Genomic DNA, 24,535 nt, shown 5'->3' with positions numbered 1-24,535 from the left:
GCAGGTTAAATGTCCTTAGAAAAGTGTAGGATGGCTATGCTGTGGTGCTTCAGAGGCCGTTCTGGAGGCCACAAGACGAAGAGAAGTGTAGTTTCCTTGAGTGGACTGCTGGCGTATGAGACACCAAGTCCTAAGAGCCTGGGGCCATGGCGACAGTTGGAAGTCAGAGGCGTGGTGGCTGGTGACAGCTGCAGCCACTGAGCCTTGTGTGTCTTTCCATAGGACAGCCATGGGTTCAACAGAGCCGACCCTTCCTGGGGTGGGGCGTGTGCTATCAGAGCTGGGTCTCCTGCCAGGCAGGGCCAGGCAGCTGTTAGAAGCAGGTGTGATATGACCAGAGTGAGCTTGGGGTGCTGGCTAGGGCTTCCTAGCAGTGAAGGACAGGAGTGCCACTCAGGAGAGTTCCTAGTGGACAGGGAGGCCCCATGGAGGCCCCTGTCTGTCTTAAGGCCCCAAGCCATGTTCTTCTCCAGGCCTCACAGCTCTGAGCAGTTGGCTCTGTCTATCACAAAGGCTGGCCCTGCCCTAACAGATCTCTTTTCCCAGGCTTGGAGGGCCAACTCTAGGGTGGCCCTTCCCAGCTGGTAGGTGTGCCAATGTGAAGGCAGCGAGCGGCCTGCAGCGTTGTTGAGTTCTGTGAGGACAGTGGTGAAGCTATCTAGGTAGATGGTTCTGTTGGAGCCTGGCTCTGGCTCCTACTGCCTGGGCCACAGTAGGTCTCTGTTGTCCACATCTGAGTAGTTCCTTGCCTACCTTAGAGGTGGAGCTCATGGATGCCCACCAATGTTTTAGGACTAGCAGCAAGGACCTGGGGCTAAACTTGGGCTACTAGGGTCCCAGGGACTCAGAAACCCAGTGTAAGGAGGGACCCATCAATATAGGGTCCTCCAGAGCTATGGTGACTCTAGGGGAATGAGAAGACTCTGGGGCGTGGGGATATATGGTGAGCTTAAGTATGTTGGTGTGAGCTCTTGCTTATCACAAAACAACCTCATTTTGTGGGTACAGATGGAGACTTAACTATGCAGAGCCCTGGCTGTCCTGGAACTTGCTATGTCTGTTACTTAGGCTGGCCTCAAACTCACAGAGATCCTCCTGCCTCTGCCTCTGCCCCTGTCTCCTGAGTGAGTAAGCCTCCTTAAGGCACCTTGAGGCTGGCGGAGCAGTATGTGGCCAGCTAAGGCCCTGCACTTGTGAGTCCCTATTGAGAAGTGGGCATATCCTGCACTGCTTTCTGACGGCCCATGCAGCCACCTCAACCCCTCCATTATCTGCCTCAGTGATCCCTCCTCCCTGAACATGCCTCGGGCCACCTTTTCAGATGTCCTCAGCTGGAAATTCCTGATTATGGCCTCTGCCTCTCTACAGCTTAGGTCTCTGGAGTCTCTGGGAGCTGGACTGGCCCCCATTCCTTCCTGACTCCCACACGGGGCCAGGGCAGCCCTCCCTCTCTTCCCAGGGAGACAGCCTTCGAGGCTTGCCTTGGAGCTCAGAGCAAAGGCTCCTTCTCTGGGTCCCAAGAAAGGGTTTCCTGGGCTAGATATACTTCCAGAGTCCTATACAGTGTCTGGTCTGACCCGGGGTGCTGGCCCTCATGTCCCTTCTGTCAACTACTTGCTTTGCATGAGGACAGTGGGGAGACCTGAGCCCCACAACTTATAGGTTGACAAGAGAAGGTTCTGAAGTTGCATTGAACTTACTGGGTGTTTTCCATGGTGATAAAATTGCAGGTTTCTCCTACCTGCTCCATTGTCTGTCCACGGCCCCTGAGCCTTGGCCTCTCACCTTTGCTGACTTGTCCTTTGGACTGAAAGGCTGGATTTCTGTTTTCGGTCTTAGGCCTGGGGATGGGGGAGGTGGCCTGCCTGAAGCCATGCAGTGAGGCTGGGAAATCTGCAGGATTAAGGCCTTCCCTTCCTGTCCCTCTGTCCTGAATGGGTTTGTAGGGAGAGTGAATGGGACTTTACAGGTCTTCCTCGCCTTGCCTCGGTGTGGCGAGGAGGTTGTCATCAGTGTAGGGCATGAGTTGGTCCCACTCTCTGGGTGGCCGCCTGCAGTATTCAGGTGCCTCTCCATAGTCTCAATAGAGACTTGCTCCAGGTTTCCTCTGGTGTTTGTGGGCCTCTGTGGTTTGTCAGAATTTCCATACTAGGTGGTTTCACATCCTCTTGAGGCTGATACCCTCCTCAGATGGACTTTCACTCAATCTGCCTAAAGTCTTGTCCGGGGTGGGAGTCTTATGCTGTCCTGGAGCCCAAGTGAAGGGATTCTAGGGCTCTGTAGAGAAGTCAGACTCTGCTGAGTGGCAGGCCTGGGGAAGTGGACCTCAGTGAGGACCTAACCCTTGTTTTGCCCATTAGATCCAGGCTCAATCTCTTGTGCCTGGCTGAAGCAGCTGCTGTATTAGTGACCCTCTAGTTTCTGAAGGCCAGTCCTTAGAGGGCTTGCAGCTTCTGTGTCCTGGCTTTGTCACGTCAGCAGCAGACAGGAGGGTGGCCTCTGGGGTTGCTGCAATGAAGAACATTCATTGACTGTCAATGCCAATGCCCCACCAGCTAGCTCCTTGACTGTGTGAGGCTCTGTCATCCCATGTGTGCAACTCTTTGGACTAGCATCTAGAAGGTTGGTTTCCGGATCCATGGGCACCCAATGTGCAGGACCATCTATTTGCAGCCCCTCAGCCACAGAGCAACCCCAAGGCAGCCTGGAGCCTCTTGTGCCTTTTCTGGAGGCTGGTGGGACCAAGGGGAAATTCGTGGGTTAGAAATGTGTGAAGCCCTGAAGTCTCCTCGGTCCCCTTCTTTAGCCACAATCATAGTTAGCTTACCTGAGGCCATTGGTCCCTGCCTCAGCTTTTTGAAGGATGTGGTCCTCACTGTTGCTGGTGGGTAAGGAGACTGCATCTGTATAGATTTGAAGGTTAGGGAAGTCTGATTTGTCTAGACCTCCATGTGTCTTCTGCTTCTCCCATTGGGCCATCAGGCTCCAGATACTTTCATTCACAGAATGTGCCCCCTAAAAGATAAGGAGCATTGGCCTCTCCAGGAAGGGTTTCAGCACACATCCAAGACACATGCTCAGTCCTATGGCTTCAGTCCTGAGTGGCACACCTTAACCCAAGCCTGGTTCCTGAATTACAGGATAGAGCCTGTTGACCTGGAGGCCCAAGATCCAGAGTTCTGTCAGCCTTAGGTACCACAGCCCTCCTCCTGCAAGACCACTGTCCTTATTCAAAAGCTCTTAACTGCAGGCTCTTGGCCATTTGACCTTCCCCAACCACAGAAGGTAGTGTTGGATGGGATGTTCCCTTAGGCCTGAGGCTAGGGATCTGCATAGGAGTGACTCTCAATCCTATAGAGTGCTGCGTCTACTTGTTTGGCAGTCAAAACATGTGACCCAACGAGAGGTAGGTCATAGGATCAGCCAGCCTGAGCTACATAGTGAGTTCTGGACCAGCCTGAGCTGTAGAGTGAGACTGTCTTGAGCCAGAATAAGGAAGGAAGGGAGGGCCGCCTCTGACCTGCAGGCTGTGAGCATTGCAAAGGTCTGTCTGTCTGTCTGTCTGTCTGTCTGTCTGTCTGTCTGTCAGTGAGATAGAATGGTCTACCTGCTGCATTTCTGGTTGCCGTGACTCCCCTCTGAGACCGGGCCTTTAGGGTTCCACTATAGCTCCTCCTCATATTGATGGGAGTACTCTGGTGTATCTCTGGCTGTGCCTGCAGCAGGCCCTGAGGGTCTGTCTCTGCTGTACTTTCTGGAAGCCTCACTTGTTTGTGAGGCCTTCACCCTGATAAGCATCTTGGGCCCACTGTGGGTCAGAAGGCTGCTCCTCTGCTGGGTGGTGGTCTTTACTCCCACCTTCAATCCCAGCATTTGGTAGGCAGAGGCCTGCAAGTCTGTCTGAATTTGAGGACAGCCAGGGCTACACAGAGAAGCCATGTCTCAGAAAAACATACAGAGAGTGGGGGAGGGGGAAGTGAGGAAGGGCGGGGGAGGGGAAGAGGGCAGAAGGGGGAGAGAGATCTCACTCCAGCAAGCAAGCTGCTTCTCCCAAGGGAGATAGATGGCTTTCAAGGAAGTCCGTGACTCTCCTTTCTGCTCAGGTTCTGGTGTCTGGTTCACGCAGCACTGCTGTCTGGTTGGTTGAGGGTTGCTAGGCATTGATGGGGGAAGGTCAGGCCATGCGTCCAGCGGTCCCTGCTGCCAGGCGTGCTAGAGTGCTTTGCAGGGGAGTCTGTGGACATCTAACTTGGTCCCTAGGGATGGTAGTACGCCAGGGAGCTTAGGTGCTCAGTGGTTGGGATCCTGCCTCTCAGCCCCTGTCTTGGTGGTCCTGGGAACTCGGCAGCTGGGCTCTCCCACCTCCCTAACCCGCACCCTGCTGTCACCCTGCCTGTCTCCATCCCAGGCGTTAGGACATTTTCAGGAGGTGGGTTCCAGGACCTGGGTGTAGAAAGGACTGTGAGCATCTGCCTTCCTCAGAGGAGGCCTTTCTGCAACCTCAGACCCACACAGTAGCAGGACCAGCCTTCACTCTGAGGAATCTCAAACTGTATGAGAACATCAGCTTCCACTCCTTCATTGGTTATGGCCAGCTTGTGCTGCCTGAGCCCTGAGCACTTGACTCCAGGCTGACAGCCCCATGGGAGACACAAGACACACCTTGGGGCTTTCAGTAGCAAGGATGAGTTAGAACGTCTACCCTGCAGCCTCATGCTGTTCAGTTTTCTGTAAGTTCCAAGGAGGCCTTGAGAGCACGGGAGTCTCATGAAGGCCAATGAGGCTGCAGCTGCTACACATTTCAGGGCTCTGTCACCTCGGGCTCTGCTGGGTAGTGTAGAGTTAGGAGGGGTTTGAACCTACAAGTGACCTCCTTTGTGTAGGGTAGGACTGTCCCAGTGAAATGAGCAGAGGGAGAAACTGACGTCCTGGTGGGCGGGCAGCCCAGGCTTATGCCTTGGTAGCCTTTGGTCTACGGGGGAGGGAGGACACAGCTTCGTGGCTGTTGGCACAGGTTAGAGGGGCTGCTTGTCCTCTGGGGCTGTGCATGCCAGGTGTGGAGATACTGGGGCCTGTGGAGTGGCATACTGTGGGTGCCCAGGATACCTGGAGAGCCTCAGTGAACACACGGCTGGCACCCCAGCTGCTCAGAGGCACTTCCTGGATTCTGGGTGGCTTGCTGGAAGTCCAAGTGTCTTGGCTGCTGACTGACAATGTCTGATGTTTGCAGTGGAGGGAGTGGAGCCTGCTGAGAGTAGATGACATTAAATGTTTAGCAACCAGCCTTCTCCAGTAGGGCTTCAGATTGCAGCATTTACAGTCTTTAAGGGTCCCTCAAGTGCTCTGAGAACCCACTGGTCCTAGAGTAGACTAGAATAGACCTCTGGGTGTTCCCTTGAACTGATGCAGGGTAATGAACAGAAGCACACAGGAAAAGTCTAGAAGACACCAGGTTCACAGATGAGGCGCAAGGCCCCACATGCAGTGTGGAGCCTGTGTTAGGCTTTACCAGTGGAAGTGGAAGTGCACACACAGTGCTGCCCAGCTTCCTCCCTGGGAGATAGCTGCTAAGCCCTTGCAACTGTCCTAGGGGACAGATCTGATTGAGGGCATTAAAGGAGTGAAGAAAGGACGGGCAGACACAGAAAAGTAGCTGGAAGTCAGATGGGCTGGGCTCTGAGGAAGAAGCTGTAGCACCCTGGAAAGTCCGTGTGCTGTCTGTTGTCTACAGTTGCATAGGCAGGAGATGTTACTGCATATAGCTCAACGGAGGCACGTTTGTGGTGTGCCGCTGGGTCAAGGGGACAGGTTTGGTTGCTGAAGTGGCTTTAGATCTTAAGTGTCTGGAAGGAGGAAGTTTTCTGCACACATGGACCAGAAGAAGGCTTTGGTATTCTTTTCTGAGTCTCACCCAAGGGAATGGGTAGGGTTTTGCCATTCCCCCACGAGTCTTAGGCTGTGGCTGTACACATTTACTCAGGGTTTCTACCACTTCGCATAGACTACACCTGACAGGGTGTCCTTGCTGTAAAGTCTTACATGCTACCTCTACTTTATAGTACCCTCATTGTAGAGTTTGCTGCGTGGTGCTGGGGGCACCATGCAGTGGAGGTGCCCTGAGAGAGTTCTAGCGGGGATCCTGCGGAGCAGGGACACCTGCATGCTACCAGTATTGCACATTACCCTTGCTGATGCTCCTGGCTTTTCAGGGATTCATGGACAGCTCTGTCTGTGGCCAACATTTCTGACATCTAGGCTAGGGGATTATAAAGTGGCAGGATGTATCGTGTTCAGCGACCAAGCACACAGGTGGCATACAGTAGGGGACCGCAGGTTAGGGTCACCCTCTTTCACCATTCTGATTGGATGAGGGACAGGCATGTCACAGCCAGCCACCATCATAAACCCCAGCTGGTTCTCCTGGTTACGTTAGAACCTCATGCCGTGCCCTGCTCAGGGCCCCCAACTCTTTGTACTCGGTTGAAGTCTGCAAACTTCAGTTGTTGCTCTCTCAGCTACGCTGTTGGATACATGTTGTTCTCTGAGCCTGAACTGTTCAAAACATTGCCACGACCAAGTAGTTGAGGGTCTGGTAGAATTGAGCCAGTCCCAGTCACTTAGGGCCCTGGGAGCTGAAAGTGACTAGGTCCTTCATATCCTCCCCGCCCCTTTTCTGGGAGCTGGTGACTCATGTTTGCATTTTCCCCAGGTAGAAGAGCTGTGGCTAGCGTGGCTCTGAGGAGTGCCACAGCTACACATCAAGGTGGTAGGGAAGGCTGTGTCCTTGCTCCGGTGGAGGCTCCTGGGGTGATAGATAGCTTCTCTGCTTTCTTCTGCAGGTGCCTGATTGGGCCCAGAAATGGGATGCCAAGCCTTCCCGAGGAGCGCCTCTTTGAGCTGCTGCTGTGACAGCAAGTGACTAAGCTGCCAGAGGATGTCCACTACTACAGCGGCTGCCCCCACGGGGATCCCGGCAGTCCCGGGCCCCGTGAACCCTCCCCCACCTGAGGTCTCCAACCCCAGCAAGCCCGGCCGAAAGACTAACCAGCTGCAGTACATGCAGAACGTAGTGGTGAAGACACTCTGGAAACATCAGTTTGCCTGGCCTTTCTACCAGCCTGTGGATGCAATCAAGCTGAACCTGCCTGTGAGTGACCCTGCGCTCACTCTTGGAAATCCCGTCCAAAGGTGGTGTCTGAGAGCTAGCCAGTGGTGCCTGTGCCTCAGGAGCCAGCGGTCTGGCAAGATGGTTGCCCCTAGTAAAAGAAATGGGAAGAACCTATAACCTCCCTGGTGAAAGAATACAAGGAGGGTCTAGAGCAGTGGCTCTCAGTGACCCTTTTTGGGTGGGTGAATGACCGCTTTACAGGGGTTGCCAGAAAACACAAGATATTCACACTGTAGTTCGGGGTCAGCACAATATGAGTCACTCAGTGTATTAAAGGGTCACAGCACTAAGAAGATTGAGAACCACTGGGTTAGAGGGTGTTGGGACCTGGGGCAGTGGGCCACTCAAGTCTTCATTTCCTGCGCTAGGGTCTCTGCCTCTGTCCTCTTGTCGTGCACACTCAGATACAAGTGGCCATACCCAAACAGTTTGTAACGAGAAGCCCTGCACAGGCACCTTACACCTTTGCTCCTGTGCACGCCTTGGTCCCTGTAGGCTTAGAATCAGGGAGTTTGGCTCTCTCTGCGTGTGAACCAGCTCGGCCTCTGCCTAAGCTGGAGAAACCTGTGGGGACAGGTTGGCAAGAGTTTGCCAAAGCGTCTCCTCAGACCACACGGCCCACCTGCTCTCCCTCAGGCCCCCGGGACCGAGCTGACATGGGAGGGCTCTGCTGTTCTTGGGGAAGTGGGAGAATAAGGTTGGCTATATGAATAACATTTCTGAACATCTCTTTCCTAGGATTATCATAAAATAATAAAAAACCCAATGGACATGGGGACTATCAAGAAGAGACTAGAAAATAATTATTATTGGAGTGCCAGTGAGTGTATGCAGGACTTCAACACCATGTTTACAAACTGTTATATTTATAATAAGGTGAGACACGAGGTGTGGGGCCCCAAAGCTGCTTGAACGAGCAATCCCAGCCCTGAGAGCCTTAGGTCCATGGCAGACCGTGGTGCCTCGGGAGCCTAGGCCCTCTGCCATGGTTCTCAGGCTCACAGTAGGCAAACCCTGGCATTCTTGTGGTCAGCGAGTTCCTGTGCCATTTTAACGGATTGCTGGGGTTCAGTGGAAACTGGATAGCTTTCAGAGGACACTGTCACAGCCCACTGGCTCTGTCCTGGGGCCTAGGCCCCCAACCTTAGAAAGCCTAAAGGTGCAAAAGGAGGGGTCCAGCCTGCCGTCGAGAGGAGAGGCAGTCAAGTCGGCTGTGACCTGTGGGCAGCCACCAAGCTGCTACACAAAGCACTCTGATTTGGGGATTCTGCAGACTGGTCACCGTTGGACTGGATGGGGGTTTGCTCTTCTAGCTTCGTGAATACAGGACAGGTGTTAGTGCCCAGCTGTGGAAGCTTCTTTTCTCTGCTGGGTGAAGGCTGTTCTTAAACTTCGCATTCTGACATTTTCCACATTGAAAAACAATCTTGTCTACCATCACGACAAGGCTCTTAACAAAATTTAGTGCTTTCTTGAACTACAACCCACAATGGTGTTGTTTTTTTTTTTTTTTTTTTTTGCAAGTGCACAATTCTTTTCCCAGAGAGTGACCTGGGTTCTCTGTCTTCAGCCCACAGATGACATAGTGCTAATGGCCCAGGCCTTAGAGAAAATCTTTCTGCAGAAAGTGGCCCAGATGCCTCAGGAGGAAGTTGAACTATTGCCCCCTGCTCCAAAGGGCAAAGGCCGGAAGCCAGCTGCAGGAGCCCAGAATGCAGGTAAAAGGAGGCAGGCAGGGATGGAACACAGGCATTCCCTGCTGAGGCTGTAAGCAGATGGAGTTGCTGTAACTCTCCTGGTCCCTCTCAGTTTTGTCCATTGCCAGGTAGGACAGGTATGATGAGCTTGGCACGTGGTGGGTCTTGTGTCAGAGAGGTGGCCTCCCTGAGCCAGAGAGGATATTTCTGTTGCTGCTGTCACGTGCCTGTCCATCCCCCTACATTTTACTCCTGTATTTATTGATCTTAGCATTGGCTTGGCTTTGCTCGCCGCCTGGTGTAGAGGAATTGCTCTCTCTGCTGCAGAGTCTCTGAGGATGGGTATTGATGAGAGACGTGTCAGATAGAATGACTGACTGGGCAGGGTGGAGCCGAAGAGGAGCTAAGTGTGAGGAAGGCTGAGTCCTGGGTTGTCAGTCAGTTAGCTGTGGACCCAGAGCTGGCTCACTCAGTGAACACTGTCCAGGCAGCAGGGCCAGGCCCTACCCCAAGGATAGGCAGAGAGACCCAGAAACCAGGGTGTCTTGGTCCATCCCAGAAGGCCCCAGTGCTGTGGCTGGATGGCATGATCTTAGATGCTTCTGGAAATGCAGAGCCTACTGAGCCGAGCTCCCTGTCCTTGCCTTGAAGGTGCACAACAAATGGGAGCTGTGTCCTCGGTCTCCCCAGCACCCCCCTTCCAGAACATACCCCCCACCGTATCCCAGACACCCGTCATTGCCGCCACCCCTGTACCAACCATCACTGCAAACGTCACGTCAGTTCCAGTCCCCCCACCCGCCGCACCGCCTCCTCCTGCGACACCCATCGTCCCAGTGGTCCCTCCCACACCGCCTGTAGTCAAGGTGAGCTTTCCTGAGGCCTGCATGGCTATCTGGTGAGGAAGTCATTTGGGGGTCCAAGCCTCCTACAGTTTCTGAAGTGGGAGCAGCTCTGGGGCAGGCGGGAACTCTGCTGCCTTTCCAGGTACAGCTTTGGAAAGGTTTTCTGCACAGACAAGAAGACCGAGGCTCAGGGTGGAGGTCACATGGCTGGTGCTGGCCGAGCTGGACTTGCACCCCAGCTTCTTTGGCCTGGTAGCCCTGGTCTTTACAAGCCATTGGGGAAGGTAGAGAGGTGTGGGGTCAATAGTGAGAGCAGGACAAGTCGGATATCTCTGGTCATCTCTGGGGACGTGATGGCCAGGGAAGCACCCTGAACGTATAGGGGCCTGCACAGCTGTCCCTTGTTTGCTGGAGTCTCACAGTGGACACTGTCCTGCTCTGGCCAGGCCCTACTTGGGCATAGATGGAATGGGGGCTGTCTGTGAGGTGTGGGGTTGGCAAGGCCTATTGAGTCTCCAGCTTTGAGTAGGGCCCATAACAGACACTCATGTGTGTTATCTTCTTCAATTTAATCCTCACAGCGACCCTCTGGGGCAGGCAGTAGTCCCCCCTCTTACAGATGAGGAAACGGGCGCTCAGGGGTTAAATGGCTCTCCCAAGGTAAAATGCCACCTCCGTTGCCTTCCCTCCCCCTGTGGCCTTCACTGCCTGCACTTCCCGGTGGCGCCTGGCCAGGCTGTTTGCCACAGCGAGTCTGCCCTTCCACCCCAGGTCCTTTGCAGCTCGTGCTTGGTGCTTGCCATCCTGTAGGTGTCCATCAAATGTTTTTGGATGGCCAGCTTATGCCCCTGTCGGCCTGAGGGTGGCAGCTTGGCTGGGGAAGTAACTAGGGGGCTGTCCACTGCAGGTTCTACTGCTGTCCTCTGGCCTGTGAGTTTGTGGCCAAGCAGCTGGAAGGAACCCGCTGAGCATGTCTCAATATATACCGAGTCCTGGTCCTAATTCAGTGGTGATACCTATTGGTTGGGCTCTTCAGGCTGTGGCAGAGACCCCTTACCCTCTCAGGTCCCTTGGCAGAGACTATAATGTGTGTCTGCTATGAGCAGCCGGCTCCAGTTGTACCTGTGGAGGGCTGTGACACCTCCTGGGCCCTCTGCACTGCCTGTGCCTTCCAGATAGAGTCCTGGTCTCTCTATGCCTACAGCCCTTGGAGTCTCTTGGCCTCTAACTGCTGTGGCTGCTTCATGTCTCCTGGTCAGGCTGCCCCCACCCATCCAGCCTGGAATGCTCCTCCTGCCTCCCCTCCTTCTGCTCGATTTGTGTCTGTCCTTGAAGCACCTGCTCAGGGCCTGGTCTGGCACTTTGTTCTTGGTCTTTAAAGCAGGGAGTCCCTGTCTGGCACCAGTCTGTGGTGCTTCTTAGATGTTGGTGAGTTCCCTGTAGCACCTCATGCTGCTCAGATCAGCGGCCCTCTCACCCGCCGGGACGGCTGAATCCTCAGGGCTGACAGGGAGAGTCCGAGCCTCACCATGGCCAGCTGTGTGACCTTGGGCCCTAGGCCTGGCCCCTCTGAGCCTCGGTGTCTTCTGTACTGTGGGGACAGCTGAGAAGGAAACAAGACCCTGCATGTGGTTGCTAGCTTGGCACCTGGCAGGCAGTCTGCACTTCAGAGGTGTGGCAGCCGTGTGACACATCTCCCTGTGCGCTTCCTTGTTGCTGGAGTTCACTGGTACTTTGTTGTCACAGAAAAAGGGCGTGAAGCGGAAAGCAGACACAACCACACCCACAACGTCCGCCATCACTGCCAGCCGGAGTGAGTCTCCCCCGCCACTTTCAGAGCCCAAGCAAGCCAAGGTAGTAGCCCGAAGAGAGAGCGGGGGTCGCCCCATCAAACCTCCCAAGAAGGACCTGGAAGATGGTGAGGTCCCACAGCACGCGGGTAAAAAGGGAAAACTGTCCGAGCACCTGCGGCATTGTGACAGCATCCTCCGGGAGATGCTGTCCAAGAAGCACGCTGCCTATGCGTGGCCCTTTTACAAGCCAGTGGATGCCGAGGCACTGGAGCTGCATGACTACCATGACATAATCAAACACCCCATGGACCTTAGCACAGTCAAAGTAAGTGGGGTGGCATGCAGGGCAGGGTGGTGTCCATGGCCAGAGTCGGTAGGCTCTCTCTGGCCCTGGTGCCCTGTTTGGCTGAGCTGCACTCTGTGTGACCTCCTTCCAGTCCTGTTTTGCTGATGCCTCTTGGCTCTTGAGAGCTGGGCCTGCCCACACCCTGGCCTGCAGGGACCAGGACCTGTTAGCCTCTGAGTCCGCATCTCCATTGTCATTTATTCTGGTGGATCATAGATCGGTGGTTCAGTTCTTTCTGTCTCACAATTCCGTATCACCAGAAGGGGGCTCTTAATGGTCTCTGCTTCGGAGGCTAGTGCAGAGTCAGGTAGATCTCTGTAAGTTTGAGATTTACAGCCTGGTGTTCAAAACAAGTTCCAGGACATTCAGGGCTACATGAACAGGCCCTGTCACAAACCCCTGATGGAGAGAGATGGACAAGGAACCAAGGCCACAAGCTCGGTTGTACCATTTCCCACACCAGCACTTCCCAGAGTCTGTGTCTTGTTCGGGTTTTTGTCTTGTCCAGCCAGGTCAGGGCCTGGCGGGTGTGAGGTGAGGTGAGGTGCTGTTTGAGTTTCTGTGAGAAGATGATCTTGGGAGATGATAACAGACCCAGAGCTGGGCTTGGCTCTTCCCAGAAGGAATCTCTATGCTAACTCCCAAGATTTCCCCTCTCCACTTGAGGCAACCAGATCGTTGCTTGGTTCATCCAGGCGTCCTTTCACAGGCAGTGGCCTCAGCTGTTGGACCTCATCATGTCTGAAGCAGAATCTCCCAGGTGAAGCTTTTTGTCCTAGATGGTAGTGAGTATCAGGGACAGGATTAGGAAGGCCTGGCCACGTAAAAAAGTGTAGCCTGTGCTCATTTGAGTAAAACAAAATGAAGTAAGCAACTGGGCCTGTCCAGCATGGCTGGGGTGAGGAGAAGGGCCCTGGGAACCACATCATCCCAGAACTGCCGGAGGCCTTGGTTAACTGCCTGGCCACCGCTGTGCAGTTGTGTGGAGTTCTGGAACTTTGCTGGGGGTTCCAGTGGTTTGGCTGCACTGGGACAGGATAATTGTGTTTGGTCGCCCTGTCCAAGATGAGGCAGCTGTGGGAGTTCGGTTCACTGGGAAGTCACCATGTGCTTTGTCCAGGCTTAGAGAGAGGCTGTGTGCTTACCCAGGTGAAGCCTGTGTGGCTGAACCTGACTGGCACAGCCTGTGAAGAGGCTGTAGCAGACGAGCATGCGACTGCGGCTGTACAGCCAAGGAGGGAGCACTGAGCATGCTGTGGGTTTAATTTTTGTTTTAGATTGTGTATGTGAGTGTTTGCCTGCACGTGTGTATGTGCGCCATGTGCATGTCTGCTACCCACTGAGGTTAGAAGGTGCTGTTGAGTACCCTGGAACGGGAGTTACGGGTAGCTGTAAGCGGCCATGTGGGTGATGGGAACTGAACCCACCTCCTCTGGAAGAATAACAATTGCCCTTAAGCACTTAACTGTCTGTCTAGCACCCAGTACAGTATAGATTTTAGTGACAAAGCTTCAGAGGGAAGTTGTCCTGGCATGTATCATACCAGCTCCAGGAATTGTCTCAGCATGTGTGATACCAGTTCCATGAGGCGTTTCTTCAGGCCGCCATTTCCTGAGACATGAGTGTCTTTGGGCACAAGGGCCAGGACTATTATTGAGATCTGTCCACTGTATAGGAACTCACATCCAGTCAGGGGGTGGGGTGGGTCCTTGGCCCCTAGATCACTGACTCTTCCGCACTCCACACAAGGCAGGAACCCCACATCCTCATAAGCAGCGTAAAGAAGACCAACCCAGTCCCCATCAGTCTGCCCTGCCCAGCTTTGTGTGCCTGTGTGACCTTGCCCAGCCTGCCTCTGCTGGGACTGCTGGGGCTAGACAGCGGTGGGGTTTGAGGGATTTTGCTCCCGGGTGGTCCCTGTGATTGTCAGCATTGGCTGCACAGACCTGTACCGCCCTACCCTCCACCCCTGCACAAGCTCAGAGCTGCCTCTGGTACCAAGACACAATAAGCAGGTTGGTAATAGCTCCTGGATTCCTACCAGGAAAAGCAGAGTCTTCTGTGTAAACTGAGTGGGCTTCCCAAGATTGGGATTGAAATTCCCCTAGAGCTCCCAACCCCAGAACCTTCTGCCATAAATGCCATGTGAACTGGAAACTCTAAATGAGGATGGGGTTGGTGTGGGCCTTATCTCCCAATCTTTCTTCCATTCATTGACTCTGTCCTTGAAGCCCAGATGTTTCTTGTTGATCCTCTTATCCCTTCCCTGAGGGCTCCCTCCTCTAAGGATCCCAAGCTAATTGCCAGAGGCCCTGACTGGGATGCTCTGAGAATCTAAGTCTATGCCCTGCAAGGTCTGCTCACATCTTGTTGCTTGTTACAGAGGAAAATGGACAGCCGTGAGTACCCAGATGCACAGGGCTTCGCTGCCGATATCCGGTTAATGTTCTCCAATTGTTATAAGTACAACCCTCCAGACCACGAAGTGGTAGCCATGGCCAGGAAGCTCCAGGTAACCCAGGCTGGGTGTAAGTGTGGTCATCAGCTGTTGTACTGTGGGTATCAAGGCCCTTAGAAATAGTCTGCGCACACGGGGCAATGATTCAAGTTTCCAGAGCATCCCCAGCAGGCAGGCCTCTGAGGAGCCTCACTTCCACACTCCGTTCTACCTGTGTGGCAGTGAGAGCCTCTGGTTCTGTGAGCTGCAGACTGGAGTAGGAAGGTGGGAAGCAGGCAGTGGCCTTTGTGGCTGCAGAAGCCCATGCCTAGCTGTCCTACAGAGTGTCATCTCCTGTCCGTTTGGGGTTAGTGTACCTTAGTGGGGTTGGTGGGTGTCCTCTCTACTCAGGTGTTAGAGCAGGGCTGGGTCGGTTCACAGTCCATGACAGAGACTCGGTCTTAAGGAGAGGCCAGAGTGTTCTGCACAGCCTTCAGTGCAAGCGTGAGCAGTGCACGTGCTCTCACCCAGGGTGTGTGAATACTCATATGTACACGTGTACTGCCAAGGACCAGGTGCCGCACAGAACACAGGGATTTCTCTGCTCCTGATGGTTGGTTATTTGTGTGGAAGAAGTCATCAAAAGACTTTTTCCTTTTGATGACAAACATAAAGATTATGACATTTTTCAGCACCTTATTTTGTTTGTTTGTTGGTTTCTTATGTTATTGTTGCTGTTTTTAGCTGAGTCTGAGGGGCTGGAAAGATGGCTTAAGGGGTTAAGAGCACTTGTTACTCTTGCATGGGACCTGAGTTTGGTTCCCAGCTCCTGCATGGTGGTTCACAACCATCTCTAACTCCAGTTCCAGGGGATCCGATGCTCTTCTGGCCTCTGTGAGCAGTGCATGCATGTGGTTCATGTACATACGTGCAGGCAAAACACAAAAAATACAAATTTTAAAAAATCTTTTAAGTAGAGTCTGGTTCTGTAACTTAGGCTAGTCTTGAATTCGTAGACATCTCGGTTTCCTGAGTTTTGGTATTACAGGTGTTCACTGCACCTGGGTTGAGGACCAGAATGTCCTATGAACATTTCTTACTTCCCTAATAGCCGTCTTGGGTTATTAGGGTTGGTGGGCAAAATCTTTTTTCCCACTTGCGGTTCCTTCTAATGTTTCTCACCTACCTTTGAAAGTGGGCTCCTGTGAGGGAGAGTGGGCCCTTGTGAGGGAGAGTGGGTCCCTGTGAGGCACACGGTCTCTTTTTTTTTGTTGTTGTTCTTTTTTTCGGAGCTGGGGACCGAACCCAGGGCCTTGCACTTCCTAGGTAAGTGCTCTACCACTGAGCTAAATCCCCAGCCCCGGCACACGGTCTCTTGAGTGCTGGCTGTGCCCTGTTCCTTCTGGACAGGCCCTGCTAGGAAACGGCACGGTCGTCATGGAGGTCCTCTGATGTGCAGAGGTAGCTTTAGGTCCTGTCTATTCCCATCTCTTCTGTGAACTCCAAAGACATTGGCATGCAGTGTCAAAGGGCACTGTTCTGCCAAAAGTCAGGCTACACCCTGACAAAAGTAGAGGCAGGTGGATCTCTGTGAGTTCAAGGCCAGCCTGGTCTGTGGACTGAGTTCTAGGAAAGGTAGGACTACACAGAGAAATGCTGTCTCACAAAGCAAATGGAGACCAGCTGTCCTGCAGAAGTGATCGTTAGCCACCCAGACATGGAGGGGAGAGGAGCTTCCTTATCAGTGCTGTTCAGTACTCACCACTGTTAATTTTATGGACTGTGCTCTAGAGGCTAGAGCCCAACACCATAATGACTTGCCAGTTAGCCTCCCACACCTAAGGGTTGGTCTAAGCACACACTCTCAGAGTAGGCACTTTGAGAAGCTGTGCTCCAGCCTGATGGGTGGGTGTGCATGTGTGCTCACATATGTCTGGGTAGGTCCAGTATATGAGGCAGGCAGCAGGAGCACCCACCCCCCTTATTTTCCACATGGCTCCCTCCTCCCTTTCTGCCTCAGTGTTCCTCATCAAGGTTTTTCAAGGGCTTGGTCCTGCAGCAGCTGCTGCAAGGGACTTTCTAAATTTGGCTTTGCTAGAATGCAGCTTTGCCCATTTTGGCATTCTGGTGTGAGGTGTGTCTCTATAGTGACAGCCCAGGAAGGGGATCAGGTGAGATAGGAGCCAGCTCCAAGTACCCTGTGGCTGGAGTCCCTGCTGGTCTCTAGGGCTGAAGAAAAGGCACCCTGAGCATTCCTAAGGAACCTGGGTACCCAGGCCGTTTGCCTCCTGCACAAGACTTGCAGGTTTAGTCAAAGTGGCCTGTGTGCCATACCCTAGAAAGCCAGGTCTGCGATTGGCTGGCCTCTTTCCCTCATCCTAGGCCTGTACTGAAGAATTGCTTGTCCCTTTGCAGAGCCTGAGCCCTGTCTGACATGGTCCTGCTCAGGGGCATCTTATATGCCATAGGGTCCTACCTTGCAGGCGTGCAGTTGTTCAGATGTCCCTTTTCCCCCCAGGATGTGTTTGAGATGAGGTTTGCCAAGATGCCCGATGAGCCCATGGAGGTGCCTGCGCTGCCTGCTCCCACAGCCCCCATCGTGAGCAAAGGGGCTGAGAGCAGCCGTAGTAGCGAGGAGAGCTCTTCGGACTCAGGCAGCTCAGACTCTGAAGAGGAGCGAGCCACTCGGCTGGCAGAGCTGCAGGAGCAGGTGAGGACAACCAGCTCTGTGCTGCTTCCCACTGAGCATGCCTCACCAAGCCTAGCGGACCGAGTTGGCCCCTTGCCAGCTGTCCTTTTCTCCTCCGTGACCTACTGTGGCCCTTGTCTGTGCTAGTGGAGCAGTCTCTGGGGTTGCTCACAGAACCTTCCTGGGTCTGAGGAGGCTGGAGCCTGACACCCAAGAGCTCATAGGTGGCTGGAAGCACTTGAAGGCCTGAGTCCTTCTTGGGTTGGGGGTGGGGAGTGGGGGGGCGGTCTTCAGAAAGGCTGGGAATCTCACACAGGCTACAGTAATGCCTTTTAAGAAGCTCCAGTGGGTGTGCTCCAGGCTTCAAGAACCCCTCAGAGCCTGGCTCATGTCTGTGCCTCCCATACCCTCCTCTGCCTCAGTCTCCCTGCTGTGCAGAATGAGGTGACCTGACTGTTCTGTGGAACAGTTCAACTACATGAATTACTTTCCCGGGTGTGGCAGCCAGCCCTGGGAAGTCAGTGCACAGCCACCAAGACAGTAGTGTGCGTGAGCAGGTGGCACCAGGGGGAGGCAGGGCTAGGAGAATAGTGTTAGCAGATGGAGCTGCCTGTCAGATTCTGGGATAATGATGTCATGGAAGAGGGGATTGGCCATTAGGTGTGTGGCCCTTGGGCCGATGAGTCCTTCCCACTGCATGGTTCCTTCCTCTGTTGGCTATGTAGCTTTTCCTGAGATATACCCAGGAGCCACGCAGGCCACCTGCTTACCTGTACACGGTGGGTCTCAGCCCCTCCCCGAGACATGAGTGCAGCACTCTGTCTTGCTGGCTGGCGGCTGGTGGGGCCCCAGGAGGATGAGCCGCTGTCATTGTCTCACTTTGATCCCGCAGACTGGCTGCGGAGCCTTCCAGGATCAGCTGTTGAATGTCTCCTCTGTGCAGGTGCTTACACTAGTCCTCTCATCTGAAAGATAAGCATTAATGATGAAAGTATTAGCCGCCGTTACCAAGGTCCTCCTGTGTCACCTGCCCCAAGCCCAGCCTATGAGCAGCCACCCTGGGAGGTGGGTCCCTGTCCCCATAGGTGAGGGAACAGGTTCAGAAGGTGACATGACTCCCCAGCAGGCACACAGAGGGGCAGAGTGGGCTGGGACGTGCTTCCCTGCATCTCTCTGGCTTCCAGAGGCAGAGCGGGGCCCAGATGCCCCGGCTTATCCCGTGTAGTTGAGGCAGCCTCAGGGGCACCAAACCCCCAAGGCGACCCGCTTAGCTGCTTGCTTTTTCCTAGCTGAAAGCCGTGCACGAACAGCTGGCCGCCTTGTCTCAGGCCCCAGTGAACAAACCAAAGAAGAAGAAGGAGAAGAAGGAAAAGGAGAAGAAGAAGAAAGACAAGGAGAAGGAGAAGGAGAAGCACAAGGCCAAGTCCGAGGAGGAGAAGAAGGCCAAGGCAGCCCCAGCAGCCAAGCAGGCCCAGCAGAAGAAGGCTCCCACCAAGAAGGCCAATAGCACAACCACAGCCAGCAGGTGGGTGGTCACCTGCCAGGTCCTCAGACCACCTCAGGGCACCAGGGACTGCCAGATCTGGAACATGGAGCCTTGGCTCCATGAAAACTTGGGTGGGGCCTCCGGGGTGACGGAGAGCCTGTGAGGCCCACTGGGGAGGCCATCCTCACCTGGATGGCTCCCTCTGGTGCTGGCTGTTAAAGCCCTTGTGCTATGGGAGGAGGGAGGCATCTGTTGCTTTAGGTGCTTGGGACCTTTTTCCTGTTATGGACCAGGGGGTTTCCGTGCGGAGCCAGGCACTCTAATTTCTGGTGCACCCAGTAAGAAAGAGCAGGAGAAGGAGGTTCTCTGTGGCTGGGCGGGACAGCAACTGCTGTCGGCAGGCGAGCAGGTTGGCAGTAGAAGCTGAGTACAGAGCCTCAGCTGAGGCTAGCAGACACTTCTTTGGGGGAAGCACCGAGAGGGTACATAGCTGCCGAGCTGCCCTGCTTTGGTAAGGCCTCCTTGGAGGAAGAGAGCCAGAGACTGCTGAAGGGTCATATTCTGGACACTGGAGGACAGGTTCTCGGGCAGCAGTCATGGAAGCAGGGACACTCAACGCCTTGCAAAGGTGTCGGCCTTCACAGGAGTTGGCAGCAGTGAGGCCGATGGCTTAGAGGGCCGCTCGGGGGGTGGGCTGGGAAGTGCCTGGGCTCAGGAGAACGCTGCCTGGAGCCGTGCAGAGTGGCCCCTGTTCCCCTGCCTTTCTTTGCCTCTCTTTTCTCTCACCCTTGGGAAGGATGTAGGACCCCCTTTCCTCATATGTGTTTTTCTGGATTTGGGATCGTGTAGTGCTGATCCCCGTGGTACAATATTATATTCCAGAGTAATTAAGGACGGTGTTTAAGAAGACTGTTTACTTTCTTTCTATTTCCTGGCAGTTAGGGGACTCCCACTCTGCATTCCTTGGCCTGGCTTTAATACATACATCTCTCTATCTGTAGGACTGAGGTGTCTTCATGGGCAGTTAACATATCTGGTCGAGGCTCTTTGTCAGAATTCAGTCTCTTCCAAATAACAGTCCTTGATGGGAAGCTGGCCTCAAACAGAGATTGGCCTGTCTCTGCCTCCTGGGTGCTGGGGTCAGAGGTGTGCCACAGTGACCTGCTTTCACTTTTTTTTTTTTTTAAAGATTTATCTATCTTATGCATGTGAGTACTCTATCACGCCTGCATGCCAGAATACGGCATCAGAACTCCTTGTAGATGGTTGTGAGCCACCATGTGGTTGCTGAGAATTGAACTCAGGACCTCTGGACGAGCAGTCAGTTCTCTTAATTGCTGGGCCATCTCTCCAGCCCCTTAAGTTTTTTAAAAAAAGGAGTGTTTATTTTTACTTTATGTGTTACCTGCATGTACGACTGTGCACCATGTGTATGCATTCCCCTCAGAAGCCAGCAGAGGATATCAGATCCCTGGAACTGGAGTTAGAGGTGGTCATAAGCAGCTGTGTGGGTGCCTGAGATTCAGATCTTCTGTGATTACAAAACAGAGCTCTTAGCCACCGAACCATCTCTTCAGGCCCCTTTCAAACACTTTAAAATTACTTGTAGTCCTGGGCATGGTGCCACACATTGTTAATCCAAGCACTCTGGAGTCAGAGATGTACTCTGAGGTCAAGGCCATCCTGGTCTACCTAGTGCATTTCAGGCCAGTCAGGGCTATGTATTGAGAACCTGTCTTAATAAGTAGTTAGAAATTCACAGGTGTGTGTGTGTGTGTGTGTGTGTGTGTGTGTGTGTGTGTGTGTGTCCCCATGTAGGGGTCAGAGGTCAGTTTACAAGAGGGTTCTCCCATTGCGGTATGTATTTACTGAGGATTGAACTAGGGCTTATCTGCCTTCGTTCACCAAGCTGTCTCACCAACCCCTTAGCCTTCTTTGTAAAAATATAATGTAGCCATGTCTGGCTTTCCCTACCACCTCAGAGACAGGGTATTTAGTACAACCTGGCCTGTTGAGTTTGCATGGTGTGTTGTACTGGCTTTGTAACTTCATCACTGAAGGGTCTTCTCACGTGACCATCTCTTCCTTCTAACTGCTCTGTCAGCCACCTGCACTCAGTGTAATAACTGACACTCGGACTCCATCAACTTATGACGCGTCTCTCTGTCCCTGGCCTTTTCCTTTCCAAATTTTAAATATGGAGATCTGGTTTTGACCTGTTAGGTTTGATTGGTGGGAGGTAGTTCCTGACTGAACCTGGCCAGGAAGCAGCTGTTCTGACCCTGAAGTAGGGTCTAGCCTGTCTCTGGCAGGCAAACTAGACATCCTCAAACAGTCTGCCCAGCTCTAGGGAAGAGAACAGTCTTTAGTGAAGGAGAAAGGGGCTAGGTGGTGAGACACATACCCGAGACTCAACGCTACGTGGCTCGTCTTCTGCCTCAGACAGCTCAAGAAGGGCGGCAAGCAGGCATCTGCATCCTATGACTCGGAGGAAGAGGAGGAGGGCCTGCCCATGAGCTACGATGAGAAGCGGCAACTCAGCCTCGACATCAACCGGCTGCCTGGCGAGAAGCTAGGTCGTGTGGTGCACATCATTCAGTCCCGGGAGCCTTCCCTTCGGGACTCGAACCCAGACGAGATTGAGATTGACTTTGAGACCCTGAAGCCAACCACACTTCGGGAACTGGAGAGATATGTCAAGTCTTGTTTACAGAAAAAGCAGAGGAAACCATTGTGTAAGTTGTCTGGGAGAGCATGGTGCTGGTAGCCTCTGCAGCCCCTGAGAGTGGGCACTGTGCCCACAGCTGCTTTGCTGTTTGTGCGTGCCTGCTGCCACATCCTCTTCCCTGTTCTCTGGTAGGGAAGATGCCTATTGGGCCTTAACTGGCCTGATCTGGAAAAGTAAGAAGTGGGTTTGACCCAGCCCATTCATTCACGCCCAAGCAGCACCCTTCTCATACCCCTTCCTAAGGCTCCATCAGGGCTTTAGCTGTAGGAAAGAGTCCTATCCCCTTCACTGATCATGTGTACAGAATCTTCCCAGGATGAACCCTGACCCTCGCTAAAGTGCACTCTGAATTTAATGGTTTTAACAGACAGGGACCAGTCACTGCCTGGGTCTGCAGCTGGGAGGAATTGAAGTCCTAAGGCAGCCCCTCCCTACCTGGGCTCATGCCAACCTACATGTGGCTGATGAGGTGTGTCTGGTCCTTGATCACTCCAGAACAACAGACTTAAGTAGGATGATGATGATGCGGGGGTCAGGAAGTGAAAGTTGAACTCTCTTCTAGATCATGGCAGTCTCTGTGGCTCAGGCAGGAGAAAGCAGCTACGCTGAGGGAGGACTGGGATGGGGTCTGCCTTTCCCATGAGAACAGATGACAGGTCGCAGATCAGCTCCGGGTTCCGGGAAGGAGGAGATGAGGGTATACAGTGAGGACTCAGTAGATGTGGTGTGGCAGCAGTGGTTCCAGGTCACCCTGCCGTCTCCCGCTGCAGCTCCGTATCAGATACAGTCATCCTGCAGTAAGGCCGTGGTCTATGCACTAGCGGGTGGGGCTGTGACTTTCTGACCACCTGGTTGGATGCTGGCATTTGGTAGGAGTCTCTGCCAATGTCTACCTGCTCACTTACTCCACAGCAACAAGCGGGAAGAAGCAGGCAGCCAAATCGAAAGAGGAGCTAGCTCAGGAGAAGAAAAAGGAGCTGGAGAAGCGGCTACAGGATGTCAGCGGACAACTGAACAGCAAGAAACCCACTAAGAAAGGTAACCATTGTGGGTCAACCTCCTAACCTCCTAACCTTCTAACCTTTAGGGGTGGGGGCATCTTTGGCCATTGGGGTGGTTGCAGGTAGGGGTGTGTGTGCGTGCGTGCGTGCGTGTCCGTGAAACCTAAAGGTCTATGCAGTTGGGCGCTTGGAAAGATCTCCTTGGGGCTGGCCTTGATGCTGAGGGCCTGATCTGCCCCTGCTGCCTCCTCACCCCTAAACATGGGTCACCAGCCTACAGAAGAAAGCACTGGGTTTCTGCTCTCTAGCCCAGCATGTTATTTTGATAGAGTGAGCAAGCACGCTCCAGCCCAGGGCTTCTTTGTGCCTCGGGTTGGTTTGTTAGGCCTTAGATTTAGGTGATTGGGTTTAGATTTCTCCAGAGATGCTCTACAACAGTAGGATGTGTAGGCAGTCGTCAGAGTCCGAGCCCAGTGGTCAGTTGGGATCCTACAAGTGTCTCAGTGCGGCCATGTGTCCACTGGATGCTATTTTAAGGGCATTCTTCAAATGTTTACTGTACCCCTGGGTCAAGACACATGACTTGTGACAGGGGGCAGCATGCATACTTTTGATGGCACTGTTCAGCGAGGGTCTCTCCCGCTCCTGTGTCCCTTGCAGAGAAGTCCGGCTCAGCTCCCTCAGGAGGCCCATCAAGGCTCAGCAGTAGCAGCTCCTCCGAGTCTGCGAGTAGCAGCTCCAGTGGGTCAAGCTCTGACAGCAGTGACTCAGAGTGAAGTTGGACTGGAACAGAGCTGGACAAATGGACGTGGCGCACGCCGACTGCAGTGTCCCCTCCTATGGTTAATATACTTTCGTTCCATGGTGTGCAGGTTTTCTTTTACTTCAGTGTTATGATCTCTTCCAGCTGTGCTCCAGTAGGGCGGAGAGCCTCGCACATGCGTGCACCAGACCCCACAAGAGGGCCGAGCTCTGCAGGGATCCCTGCAGCTCGGGTTTAGTTGTGTGGAGACTGCGCCTGGGATGCTAACCTGATGGCCATAGACAGGGTGGGCTGGAGGCGGGGCTGGACCTGCCCAATCCCTCCTCAGGCCCAGCCTCTCTCCCTTCATAAATTGAAGGAAGCTTTTCAAGGGTATTTCTCTGGAATGGGTTCTGTGTTTCAAAGGTATTAGAACACTAACCAGCAGGTTACTTCTCTCCGCAGGGGCTGAAGACATGTGTCAGCCCATGGGGACCTACCCGGGCCCTAGTGGAGGGTCCTGGTAGCTGCAAACCAGAGCCTCATGCCTGTGGGTTGGGCATGGAGGAAAAGGGGTGCTGAGTTTTCTGGTCCTTTGGCTGTGTGTGCAGCGTGCAGATTTCGGAACACCGAAACTTTTACCTCAACTTAAGGGAATAAAAACAAACAAAAAAAGATTAAAAAAAAAAACTTTTTTGTAAATTCATCCATTTTCTACAGAAGTCCAGCCCAGCGTCCCCACTTTGCTAGCGCTGCCCGGCTGTCGTCGCCTAACGCTCTGAACCACTTCCCCAGTTTTATGTATATATAAATACTTTATTTATTAACATCATTGGTCATTTTTTAAAAAATGAAAAAGAAAAAAAAGACTAGAAAACCTGTAAGTAAGTGCATTGAGAGACATTGAGGATGCAGGCCTCCAGCGAGGAGACGTGGCGGTGCGCCCCCCACCCCCGGGGCTGGTGCTCATCCCCGCCAGCTTCTCTGGGCTCATTGGCTTTTTTGGGGTTTTTTTTGTTTTTGTTTTTGTTTTTTTGTTTTTGTTTTTTTGTTTTTTAATGAAATTTGGGGACTTGGCAACCCTTCAGCTGCAGCACATCTTCCTCTTATGTTATCTGTTGAGTTTTTTCTTACTAACTTCTGATCTTTTCAAAGACATCAACGGAGGGAACCTCGGTTCTTCAACACAAGCTTTGTATGTAAGCTGAGAGAAAAGCAATGTATATCAGGCCAAGATCTTGACATTTAATTTTCTATTGTAAACAGTAATAATATACAGAGTTTAACAGAAAGTCCTGTTCGCTTTGTTGTTTTTGAGGCTGCTGAATGGTTTTGGAATGCAGGGTCAGCCTAGATTAGCTCTGAGCATTGTGGCCTCAGCCTGGAGCGCACGCACAGGCCAGTCTCCCAGGCCGAGAAGCACCCATCCCTGCAGCCTGCCGAGGCTCTCTTCCACCTTCTACTTTCAACATGGGCCCCTTTCAAGAGTTTCCAGTTAGCCCAGAAGACTGGTTCTGCTGACCCCCCACCTGGGAGTGCCAAGTGCAGAGCCGTGGGTTGTATGGTTTTACTTGGGGTGTGTGGGGGGTCCCTGCAGTTTCTT

General features: G+C 53.3%; 1 protein-coding gene and 1 non-coding gene across 14 annotated transcripts in view; both read left to right on the top strand.

The window, feature by feature from the left end:
* The window catches only part of Brd3 (bromodomain containing 3), a 54,418-nt gene extending 30,696 nt beyond the window's left edge, over positions 1 to 23,722 (top strand). For 5 of the 13 annotated variants that reach the window (XM_006233826.5, XM_006233825.4, XM_017591876.3 and 2 more), the window contains exons 2-13: positions 6,840 to 7,147; positions 7,907 to 8,044; positions 8,739 to 8,886; positions 9,517 to 9,731; positions 11,457 to 11,828; positions 14,233 to 14,361; positions 16,805 to 16,996; positions 17,868 to 17,918; positions 18,265 to 18,500; positions 20,904 to 21,196; positions 22,102 to 22,227; positions 22,851 to 23,057. In XM_006233826.5, coding sequence (XP_006233888.1) covers positions 6,935 to 7,147; positions 7,907 to 8,044; positions 8,739 to 8,886; positions 9,517 to 9,731; positions 11,457 to 11,828; positions 14,233 to 14,361; positions 16,805 to 16,996; positions 17,868 to 17,918; positions 18,265 to 18,500; positions 20,904 to 21,196; positions 22,102 to 22,227; positions 22,851 to 22,966 — 2,229 coding nt within the window. In that variant the 5' untranslated portion in view covers positions 6,840 to 6,934 and the 3' untranslated portion in view covers positions 22,967 to 23,057. Of the gene's footprint in view, positions 1 to 3,440; positions 3,545 to 6,233; positions 6,710 to 6,839; positions 7,148 to 7,906; positions 8,045 to 8,738; positions 8,887 to 9,516; positions 9,732 to 11,456; positions 11,829 to 14,232; positions 14,362 to 16,804; positions 16,997 to 17,867; positions 17,919 to 18,264; positions 18,501 to 20,903; positions 21,197 to 22,101; positions 22,228 to 22,850 lie in introns of those variants that run through there. The other 8 variants (XM_063284059.1, XM_006233830.4, XM_063284060.1 and 5 more) reach the window with 5 other exon arrangements.
* Positions 20,823 to 20,904, top strand: Mir7578 (microRNA 7578). The gene has a single exon (NR_106709.1). It is a non-coding gene; the product is annotated as a microRNA 7578 (primary transcript).
* Positions 23,723 to 24,535: the final 813 nt, after the last annotated feature.

This window comes from Rattus norvegicus, chromosome 3 (genome assembly GCF_036323735.1).
Source record: "Rattus norvegicus strain BN/NHsdMcwi chromosome 3, GRCr8, whole genome shotgun sequence".
NCBI classification, from domain to species: Eukaryota; Metazoa; Chordata; class Mammalia; order Rodentia; family Muridae; genus Rattus; species Rattus norvegicus.
The sequence above is the reverse complement of the archived record's forward strand: the minus strand, read 5'-3'. Positions and strand labels throughout refer to the sequence as shown.